This window comes from Protobothrops mucrosquamatus, unplaced genomic scaffold (assembly GCF_001527695.2).
Source record: "Protobothrops mucrosquamatus isolate PMUCROS unplaced genomic scaffold, P.Mucros_1.0 scaffold1129, whole genome shotgun sequence".
In the NCBI taxonomy this organism is placed as follows: Eukaryota; Metazoa; Chordata; class Lepidosauria; order Squamata; family Viperidae; genus Protobothrops; species Protobothrops mucrosquamatus.
In genome coordinates this window covers 79,588-90,335 of record NW_015387347.1, presented here as the reverse complement: position 1 = coordinate 90,335, position 10,748 = coordinate 79,588, and the positions used below count along the sequence as shown (strand labels likewise).

The window sequence follows — 10,748 nt, the reverse complement described above, 5'->3', positions numbered from 1 at the left end:
ATCCACCCCAAATTTCTAAGATTGCACATATCTACTTTTTTTTTCAAACAGGAAAATTATGAATGTGCTTTGATATAAAAAGCACCTTTCTTTACACTCTTTTGTGCAATTCCTTAAAGAGCCAAGAGATTTACAGAAAGTTAAATACAGACAGTGCATAGGGGAAAAGGAGAAAATTTTGTAGGGCTAGAAGCAAATATGACCATATACTCTAAGCTTCGGATAGGCCTCTGACACAGAGTGGATTCTTAAAGATTCAGAAGTGCTTTGTAACCAAGTTCATTTTAAGAGGCCTGGTAATTGAGAACATTTATAAACATGAGTGAGAACGAACATCATAATGAAACAAACAGAAGCTTCTCTAAAATTCATTAAGTTAAACTGGTTGTAAATATATATACAGTAGTGAAATATAGATGACAGCTTCCATTCTGTAAAAGAAAAGACATAAAATATCAACATAAAATTACTTAGGCTCAATAACAAAGTTAAGTCTTGGAGTCTGGCAATTAAAGAGCTACATTGAATGAAAGGACAATAATCAAAACATTAATTCATGTTCCTCCCCTTTTCTATTTGTGGACATTTTTTTCTGATTATTAAAAGACTCCCATTTTACAAGCGTCAGTGTTTAGCTCCTTTTCTTATAGATTAAACCTAATTATTAGAAACCTAGAAAGGAGAAAAGCAGTGGGGATGGGGTGGGGTGGAGTGGAGGGAAGTTATAATAAGATCATACCTGTCTTTGTTACATATCATTCAAAATTCATTATCAGTCAAGCAACCATAAGACAAGTAGTCATGTTTAGTCTAAGAGAAGCATACAGCTATAACCTGAAATATTCCTTTGCCAAAGCTGATGTTTTCCTATTATACCACAATACATTCTTGCTAATACTTCAGTAGAAGCCAGTTTCAATACAAGCAGTGTGCACTAGTGGTGGTCAGACATTGGAAGTAGCAAGAATGCATTAAACTGTTCTTTGATCTTATTGTAGCTGTTAACCAGGAACATCACTGGACAACATTGGTTAGACTACCAGTGGAACCACTCAACCCATTTTCATTTTTCTGCAGTGTTTTCACAGCTGTTGGCACTTGCAATCCTGTTGTCAATGTGAGCCCACCACACCAAACCTAAAAAATAAGGTATAAAGAACAGTGAAAAATTATTCAAGCTTTCTGTGAAAAAGAAAACAGATTATCACTGGAATCATATATTTCTCACTGTCTTATTATGGCTGCTTCAAAATTAAGCATTTCCTTTCTTTTCTTGACTATTAAGCTGACACCAAACTATGCCCTAACCCTAAGCTGTACTTACAATATTAATTCTGGTATGCTGAACCAGCCAACTTCAAACCTACACTTTGAAGATGAATTGTTTCAATAAATCATGACATTGTACTAAAGAAAAATAAAAAAATCTTCCAGTCCTTACCTTACAATTATATCTCAGTGTAGCTTGTTCCTATCATGATAAACCATACTTTACCTCATATTTATCTTTTTATTAAGAATAATGATTGGTATGTAAAACACATCAGGAAAAACACAGTATTATTTTAACATTGAGTATACCTTATATGTATCATATAAAAACTTGTATCATATAAAAAACCAGTATATTGTTCTAATAAAGTCTCTGAAAGAATGGAAATAGAAAATGGCAAGACACATCTTAATACCAGAACTAGATTTAACTGCATGAAGCAGAATGAGCAACACATTGTCCATCTTTACCCAATTTTTCCCAAATTCTCACTCATTGAAGTCCATCAACTATCTCTTATTAATTTCTTCAGAATTTCTCAAATTTTAGAAGAGATTGACCAGGGTAGAGGATGTTGTAATGGGGGAAACAAGTGAGAACTTCTTCCCCTTTACAAAAGTGGTCTTCTGCCTGTACAAATCTGGATTCTATTACTGCAACCTCCTTATTCTTTGCATCTGCTTGCAGAATGTGAAAACAGAAATATACCTAAGTATTAAAGTTGGGAAAAGAAAGCTTTTTCATTACTTGGGGAAAAAAATTTGGATAAAGTAAGCAAATGGCTAAACTTAAGATTCAATTTAAGTTTCAGGAAAAATTAGCTGTAACACTCCTGCCCTCAGTAGAAATCCTGAGATTACATAACCTATTTTCTTCACTTGTCCTAAGTCCACTAAATCAAGTGCAACTAGGATGTAGATTTATTGTCCATTCATTTCAAAAAGCTGCCTTGTGATCCATGTTTACTTCCATAGTAAACCACTTTAACTGAGATCCTATTAAAAATGCTTCAGAAAATTCAGGTGCATAGTTGATTGTGGAGGACAATTTGAAACTACCCATTTTGTCTTATGTTCATTCTTTATCCATGTACTTCCAGGCTTAATTTGAAATATTGATGGTCAATATAAAAATATTGATTTCAACCATACAAAGGGCCATTTGCATCCATGCAAGTCTGCTTAGGCCCTGACACTAGCATCTGACATAGAATTTGATAGGAGGGCATTTAAACACAATGTTTTGTTGAAAACCCAATGCCTCACAATGTCTTCTCTACAGACTACAAAAAGGTCCTGCTATGGAATTTAAAGTTTTCAAACTCTTTCCCCCAGATTTTGGGATTTAATTACTACTAGTTTAATTAATTCTATTATATATAATTCTTGCTTTCCCTTTATATATATATTTACATATAAATTCCCTTTATTTCCACTGTTTTTACAGGCTTTAATTATATAGTTTTAATAAGTTCTGAACTGCCATGGGAAAATAATCCTAAATAGCAGCTAGAACAGAAGCAATTTGAGAACTGAAAAATGCAATGCTGTCAAATTAATAAAAACTACAGAATTGCCTTTCTTCTAATGTGTTTAATTCTAGCATTTAGAAACATCGATTCCTTATCCACATTTAGCACTGTAGGCTAGGATATGCCTACCAAAAATTCTGGGAGTTGTAGCTCAACATATTTGGTAGGCAGGAAGCTGGGAAAGTCTGCATTAACTGAGTATTTTTATTTTTTTTTAAGTAGAGAAGTTATAGCCTCAATTCCATAGAATTAGTACCATAGTCATTGGGAGTTGTATAACATATAAATTTGATGAATAAGCAAGCCAGTTTTCTTTATTGTAGTAGCCATTCAGGTTTGCTTCTAAGAAAAGAACAATAAGAATGTGTATACTCAGAACATTTTTTCTGCTATTTACAAAAATTATGCACCTGGATTTTTATAGCTATAAGAGCATGTGCTAAAGAACTGGTTTTTTTTTAAAGTCTAGGTGATCAGTTTTAACTTTTTTAATTTATTAGATGTTTCTCCGAATCCTTGGAAAACATAGGAGCTAAATCATTTAGACCGGGGGTGTCAAACTGCCGGCCTGTGGACCAAATGCGTCATGCCAAAACCACGCCCACCCCAGCTCTGGCAAAAAAGTTGCAATATGTTGTGACACGTGACGTGACGAGTTTGACACCCGGTTTAGACTGTCACTTGAAAATGACACAATGAACAGATCTAAGCAAGTATAGATGGTTTTAGGCCTCTCATACCCATCAAAACTTGTAAGTAGCCTAAAATATATTACAGCTTTCCTTCATAACATTTTAAATTTTGATTTTATTTACAAGAGTAATTGAAGTGGTAAAACTGAAACATTGCAGCAGCAATTTGATTAGATAATAAATACTAACCATAAAGCCTGGTAATAGAGGTTGGGTAAATTTTGTTTTGAAAGTATATAACAACTGTTTTGAGCTTGCATTATAGAAAGATAGTTGACCTAAAGAGAGAAAAGCAGATTAATACTTCCATTCAAAACCAAACCTCTAAAGTCTTTTCAATAAGGAAATGCTCATAATCTTTGAAGTGGATATCATTACTTCCTAACATGCCATTAGCTATCACCCACGAAGAGTGTTAAGAAATCTTGCTGCCAGGACTACAAAGCAAATCTTACTGCATGAATGGGTAATTAAGAAGTCGCTCTTGATTTAGAGAATAGATGGACTATGGAATACCAAGTTGTTTAAGACTTGGTTTCTATGCCAACTACCAAATGAACTAGGAAGCAGAAAATATGGAATAAGAGCGCAGAGTTCCCAATGGCCAAATATTTTTATATATTTAAAGCACATATATTGTATCTGAACTGTTTTGCCTGTTCAAACAATCAGTCTAGCCCTGCACTACTTTCAGTACTGGTTAAGTAACCAAATTTTCTGGGTGTAAATGGTAGGATATTTTATGGAGACCTCTGAAAGCTTATAGATGTCTCAATAAAGTATACCACTAATTACATCCAGAAAATCAAAGATGTTGCACATCTAACAACTAAAGGTCTCTTTTGTAATTGTGTTTCATTCTGGTTTATGACCATAATAAAGTTTTTGTTTGATTTACATATTCAATTTAAAGTAATGAAGTTAAAAATTGATTTCATAATGCACACAAGACTATTTTTTCTCCCTTCTCTCCTGCCCCTCTGTTTTAAAGTGAAAGGGTTATTCTCTATTTACTTTTGATACAGTTTCATTGTGAAAAGATCTAGGGCTACTGTAGGTGTTTCAAATCATGCCTAACAAATGGTAAGAATGATTGTTTAGAAAAGCTGCAAGATTCTGCATTTGCATAAAATTCTATATGATATAGGATTTCCAATCCAATATCAACACATTGCAGCAGCACTTTAACCTAAAAAAATACTCAGCAAACCATTTTTGTTATATATGCTGCTTTTCAAAAACAAATTTATCCACAGTAGCTTAACACAAAGACATTCTGAACAAATAAAATGCACAGTAAAACACAGTAATTAAAATTCCAAACGTTAAAATGATAAAAGCAGCAATGCCAGTAATTAAAAATTTACTAAGCAGCAAATAAGCTAAACTCAACAGACCAAATGATTAAAATGCCTGGAATAATTTTAAAAAATCAAATTCAGACATATCTCATAGGGAAGCCTTCCAAAATTGGGGGTAAGTATACTATCACTGAAAATGCCCACACCTATTCCTTCAGATATTATAAAACCCTTTCATCTTGGGATTATGAATGGAAATAAAGTGGAAACTCATAAGTTTGTGTAACCCATTTCAATTAATGCTCCTGTTCTTACCCTGTTAATATTTAGAAACTATACTAAAAATTATTTTATTTTGCTTTGTTTAAAGATAGATTCAGACCCAGTTTTTTCCAGACCTTGTCCACTATATTACTTTATTTCAGTTTTTTCAGTAATAGCTTTGAAATCTTAAAATTACCTCCATCAAAGTCACAATAGACTCCTATCCTGTCTGGAACCACGACATCTAGTGTTTTTGCTTTATTATTGTGTTTGGCTGCAAACGTACTCTGGAGCCAGTTATTGATATGAACACACCAGCTTGTACTGGTCTTTCCCAGCTGATCAAATTTTCCCAAATTTTTATATGCTACTCCTACACTGTATGACTTGCAGTCCTTCTGGGCTTTCACTTCCCAATAATGCTGTCCATTTTCAATTGTAGTATCTCCTGTAAGGAAACACAGTAGATCAATTAACACTTCATGTCAGTTGAGATTCCTCAGAGATTAAGAACACACATATGTTACATATCAGACACAAAGTATACAGGTGTAAACTAGAGCTTATACATATTGTTAATATCTTCCTAATTTTATACAACTCCCAGTTGGACTCCCCCTCAATGGTCACTGGAAGGGCTTCTATAGATTCTTCTTATTCCTCAGAACTTTGAACTCATGAAAAGACCCAAAGAGAAGAAATACAGAAAAGAACGTCTCAGAAGAGAACAGATGTAGTGCAAATGAAAATATAACAAAAAGTAGAGAAAGAATGAGAATTTAGCAATTTGGACACAGTTACTAACAGCATCATAGACTGCAAGAAGAACAATTCCCCAGGCCAAAATGACTGCATGCTTGATCAACAAGGAGTCACGAACTTTGGGGGTGAACAGACGATGTGAACAGACGATGAACCAGAGAAAAATTATTGCTCCTGGCAATTTTGAGAGAAGGAAACATGGAAAGAAATGATAATATGGATAAATGAGATTTTAAAAAATTGTTAATGTCCTTGGAAGAAGTAACTGCAATGTAACATAGTAAAAAATAACAAACATTTGTCCAGACAATCAACAGGAGTTCAGCCTGACTTGATAGCACCTAGCCAATTATTCATCTAGGCAATGAACTAACTTGTTTGGCTCTTTTCCCTTTCTTTCAATCCCTTTTCTTCTGTTGAAATAACAATAACAATAACAATAACAATAACAATAACAATAATAATAATAAAAAGTTGGAAGGGACCTTGGAGGTCATCTTTTTTACATCGTGGTGACCAAAACTGGATGCAATATTCCAAGTGTGGCCTTACTAAGGCATTGTAAAATGGTATTAATACTTCACGTGATCTTGATTCTATCCCTCTGTTAATGCAGCCCAGCACTGTGTTGGCTCTTTTGGCAGCTGCAGCACACTGCTGGCTCATATNGCACCTGGATTTTTATAGCTATAAGAGCATGTGCTAAAGAACTGGTTTTTTTTTAAAGTCTAGGTGATCAGTTTTAACTTTTTTAATTTATTAGATGTTTCTCCGAATCCTTGGAAAACATAGGAGCTAAATCATTTAGACCGGGGGTGTCAAACTGCCGGCCTGTGGACCAAATGCGTCATGCCAAAACCACGCCCACTACAGCTCTGGCAAAAAAGTTGCAATATGTTGTGACACGTGACGTGACGAGTTTGACACCCGGTTTAGACTGTCACTTGAAAATGACACAATGAACAGATCTAAGCAAGTATAGATGGTTTTAGGCCTCTCATACCCATCAAAACTTGTAAGTAGCCTAAAATATATTACAGCTTTCCTTCATAACATTTTAAATTTTGATTTTATTTACAAGAGTAATTGAAGTGGTAAAACTGAAACATTGCAGCAGCAATTTGATTAGATAATAAATACTAACCATAAAGCCTGGTAATAGGGGTTGGGTAAATTTTGTTTTGAAAGTATATAACAACTGTTTTGAGCTTGCATTATAGAAAGATAGTTGACCTAAAGAGAGAAAAGCAGATTAATACTTCCATTCAAAACCAAACCTCTAAAGTCTTTTCAATAAGGAAATGCTCATAATCTTTGAAGTGGATATCATTACTTCCTAATACGCCATTAGCTATCACCCACGAAGAGTGTTAAGAAATCTTGCTGCCAGGACTACAAAGCAAATCTTACTGCATGAATGGGTAATTAAGAAGTAGCTCTTGATTTAGAGAATAGATGGACTATGGAATACCAAGTTGTTTAAGACTTGGTTTCTATGCCAACTACCAAATGAACTAGGAAGCAGAAAATATGGAATAAGAGCGCAGAGTTCCCAATGGCCAAATATTTTTATATATTTAAAGCATATATATCGTATCTGAACTGTTTTGCCTGTTCAAACAATCCGTCTAGCCCCACACTACTTTCAGTACTGGTTAAGTAACCAAATTTTCTGGGTGTAAATGGTAGGATATTTTATGGAGACCTCTGAAAGCTTATAGATGTCTCAATAAAGTATACCACTAATTACATCCAGAAAATCAAAGATGTTGCACATCTAACAACTAAAGGTCTCTTTTGTAATTGTGTTTCATTCTGGTTTATGACCATAATAAAGTTTTTGTTTGATTTACATATTCAGTTTAAAGTAATGAAGTTAAAAATAGATTTCATAATGCACACAAGACAACTGTTTTAAAGTGAAAGGGTTATTCTCTATTTACTTTTGATACAGTTTCATTGTGAAAAGATCTAGGGCTACTGTAGGTGTTTCAAATCATGCCTAACAAATGGTAAGAATGGTTGTTTAGAAAAGCTGCAAGATTCTGCATTACTAATTTGCATAAAATTCTATATGATATAGGGTTTCCAATCCAATATCAACACATTGCAGCAGCACTTTAACCTAAAAAAACTCAGCAAACCATTTTTGTTATATATGCTGCTTTTCAAAAACAGATTTATCCACAGTAGCTTAACACAAAGACATTCTGAACAAATAAAATGCACAGTAAAACACAGTAATTAAAATTCCAAACGTTAAAATGATAAAAGCAGCAATGCCAGTAATTAAAAATTTACTAAGCAGCAAATAAGCTAAACTCAACAGACCAAATGATTAAAATGCCTGGAATAATTTTAAAAAATCAAATTCAGACATATCTCATAAGGAAGCCTTCCAAAATTGGGGGTAAGTATACTATCACTGAAAATGCCCACACCTATTCCTTCAGATATTATAAAACCCTTTCATCTTGGGATTATGAATGGAAATAAAGTGGAAACTCATAACTTTATGTAACCCATTTCAATTAATGCTCCTGTTCTTACCCTGTTAATATTTAGAAACTATACTAAAAATTATTTTATTTTGCTTTGTTTAAAGATAGATTCAGACCCAGTTTTTTTCAGACCTTGTCCACTATATTACTTTATTTCAGTTTTTTCAGTAATAGCTTTGAAGTCTTAAAATTACCTCCATCAAAGTCACAATAGACTCCTATCCTGTCTGGAACCACGACATCTAGTGTTTTTGCTTTATTATTGTGTTTGGCTGCAAACGTACTCTGGAGCCAGTTATTGATATGAACACACCAGCTTGTACTGGTCTTTCCCAGCTGATCAAATTTTCCCAAATTTTTATATGCTACTCCTACACTGTATGACTTGCAGTCCTTCTGGGCTTTCACTTCCCAATAATGCTGTCCATTTTCAATTGTAGTATCTCCTGTAAGGAAACACAGTAGATCAATTAACACTTCATGTCAGTTGAGATTCCTCAGAGATTAAGAACACACATATGTTACATATCAGACACAAAGGATACAGGTGTAAACTAGAGCTTATACATATTGTTAATATCTTCCTAATTTTATACAAATCCCAGTTGGACTCCCCCTCAATGGTCACTGGAAGGGCTTCTATAGATTCTTCTTATTCCTCAGAACTTTGAACTAATGAAAAGACCCAAAGAGAAGAAATACAGAAAAGAACGTCTCAGAAGAGAACAGATGTAGTGCAAATGAAAATATAACAAAAAGTAGAGAAAGAATGAGAATTTAGCAATTTGGACACAGTTACTAACAGCATCATAGACTGCAAGAAGAACAATTCCCCAGGCCAAAATGACTGCATGCTTGATCAACAAGGAGTCACAAACTTTGGGGGTAAACAGACGATGTGAACAGACAATGAACCAGAGAAAATTATTGCTCCTGGCAATTTTGAGAGAAGGAAACATGGAAAGAAATGATAATATGGATAAATGAGATTTTAAAAAATTGTTAATGTCCTTGGAAGAAGTAACTGCAATGTAACATAGTAAAAAATAACAAACATTTGTCCAGACAATCAACAGGAGTTCAGCCTGACTTGATAGCACCTAGCCAATTATTCATCTAGGCCAGGCATGTCCAAAGTCCGGCCCGCGGGCCATTTGCGGCCCGCGTTCCGGTTTAATACGGCCCTCTAACAGGCCTCCCTGCTCTATGTAAATGCGGCCCTCCCACGGCCCTCCGGCAAGTCCCATGAGAGAGAGAGAGAGACAGAGACAGAGACAGAGGCACTTGCACTTCTGCCTCTCTCTCTCTCATGGGACTTGCCCCCTCACAGGGCTCCTCATTGGCCCTGCGCCCGGGTGCCCTGCCCCCTGGGAGAAGGGCGGCCAGGAAGTTCCTTTCCTGGGCTGGCCCCGTCCCAGGCGCACGTGGCTGGGGATCCATGCGCGGAAGCCCTGGGATCCCCGCTGGGAGCAACCCCCCCGGAGCCTTTGCTGAGTGGGCCAGCCCTCCCGTAAGCCGCAGCCCTGAGAGAGAGCAGCCCCTGCGATGTCCAGCCGGCGCAACCGTTGGCCAAGCAGCAGCAGAGCCGGAGATGGAAGGTCAGTGGCAGGGGGAGGAGGGAGCTCTGAGTCCGCAGAGCACCGCCGCGAAGCGGCCGTGGGGCGGGTGGCACCCCCCCAGCTTACCTGTACCAGGCAGCAGTCCTGGCTGGGGCATTGCTTCCTGGCCTGTCCCCAGGCCGCTCCCTGCGCAGCCGAGCCGGCCACGTGTCTCCCCGGGCTGGGCCGCGCGACAGTCCTTGCTGGGCCGGCGGCCGGCGGGGGCATCGCTCCCTGGGCCGTCCCCATGCCGCTCCCTGCCTGGGCAGCCGAGCAAGCCACGCGTCTCCCCGAGCCAGTCCGTGGTGCCCTGGGTGCCTTCTGCTGCCTCCTGCCCCCCCCACACGCTTGGCCATCCCAGGACCTCTGCCCATTTTCCCACGCCCGGAGCAGGAGAGGAAGCGCTGCTTTCTGGGCATCGAAAGGGGCTTACCCCTCCCAGCCCCCCATCCACCGGGACGACGGCGCTCCTCTGGACCGGGGCTGTGCGAATCGCAGCCTGCAGGATTTGGCCCTGGAAAGGCCGGACTGGCCAGCCGGCCGGGGAGGCCAAGCAGCCCCAGTGAGGGAGCCGCTCCCGCCCTGTGGCCGGCTGGCCAGGAATCCCATCCGGCTCAGCGGGAAGCCCGGGGGCCACCTGAGTGCCGCAGGGGTGTCCACCTCAGCCGCTTCTGGCAGGCCCGCTAATTGTGGGCTCCCTGCCGGCTTCCTCCGTGAGCCAGGCGTCCGGGACTCCACAGAGCCGCCCCTAATTGCACCCCGCGAGGGCTCGACTGAGCCCCGGCCTGATCTCCAAAACGCAGCTTGCCCGAATTCTTTCTGCCTC

General features: G+C 38.2%; 1 protein-coding gene across 1 annotated transcript in view; it reads right to left on the bottom strand.

Moving 5' to 3' along the window:
* Positions 1–393: 393 nt before the first annotated feature.
* Positions 394–10,748, bottom strand: part of FSD1L (fibronectin type III and SPRY domain containing 1 like) — a 38,728-nt gene continuing 28,373 nt past the window's right edge. The window contains exons 12-14 of the mRNA XM_015820430.1: positions 8,519–8,770; positions 6,968–7,056; positions 394–1,137 (exon numbers count right to left, since the gene is read on the bottom strand). Coding sequence (XP_015675916.1) covers positions 1,015–1,137; positions 6,968–7,056; positions 8,519–8,770 — 464 coding nt within the window. The 3' untranslated portion in view covers positions 394–1,014. The remainder of the gene's footprint in view (positions 1,138–6,967; positions 7,057–8,518; positions 8,771–10,748) is intronic.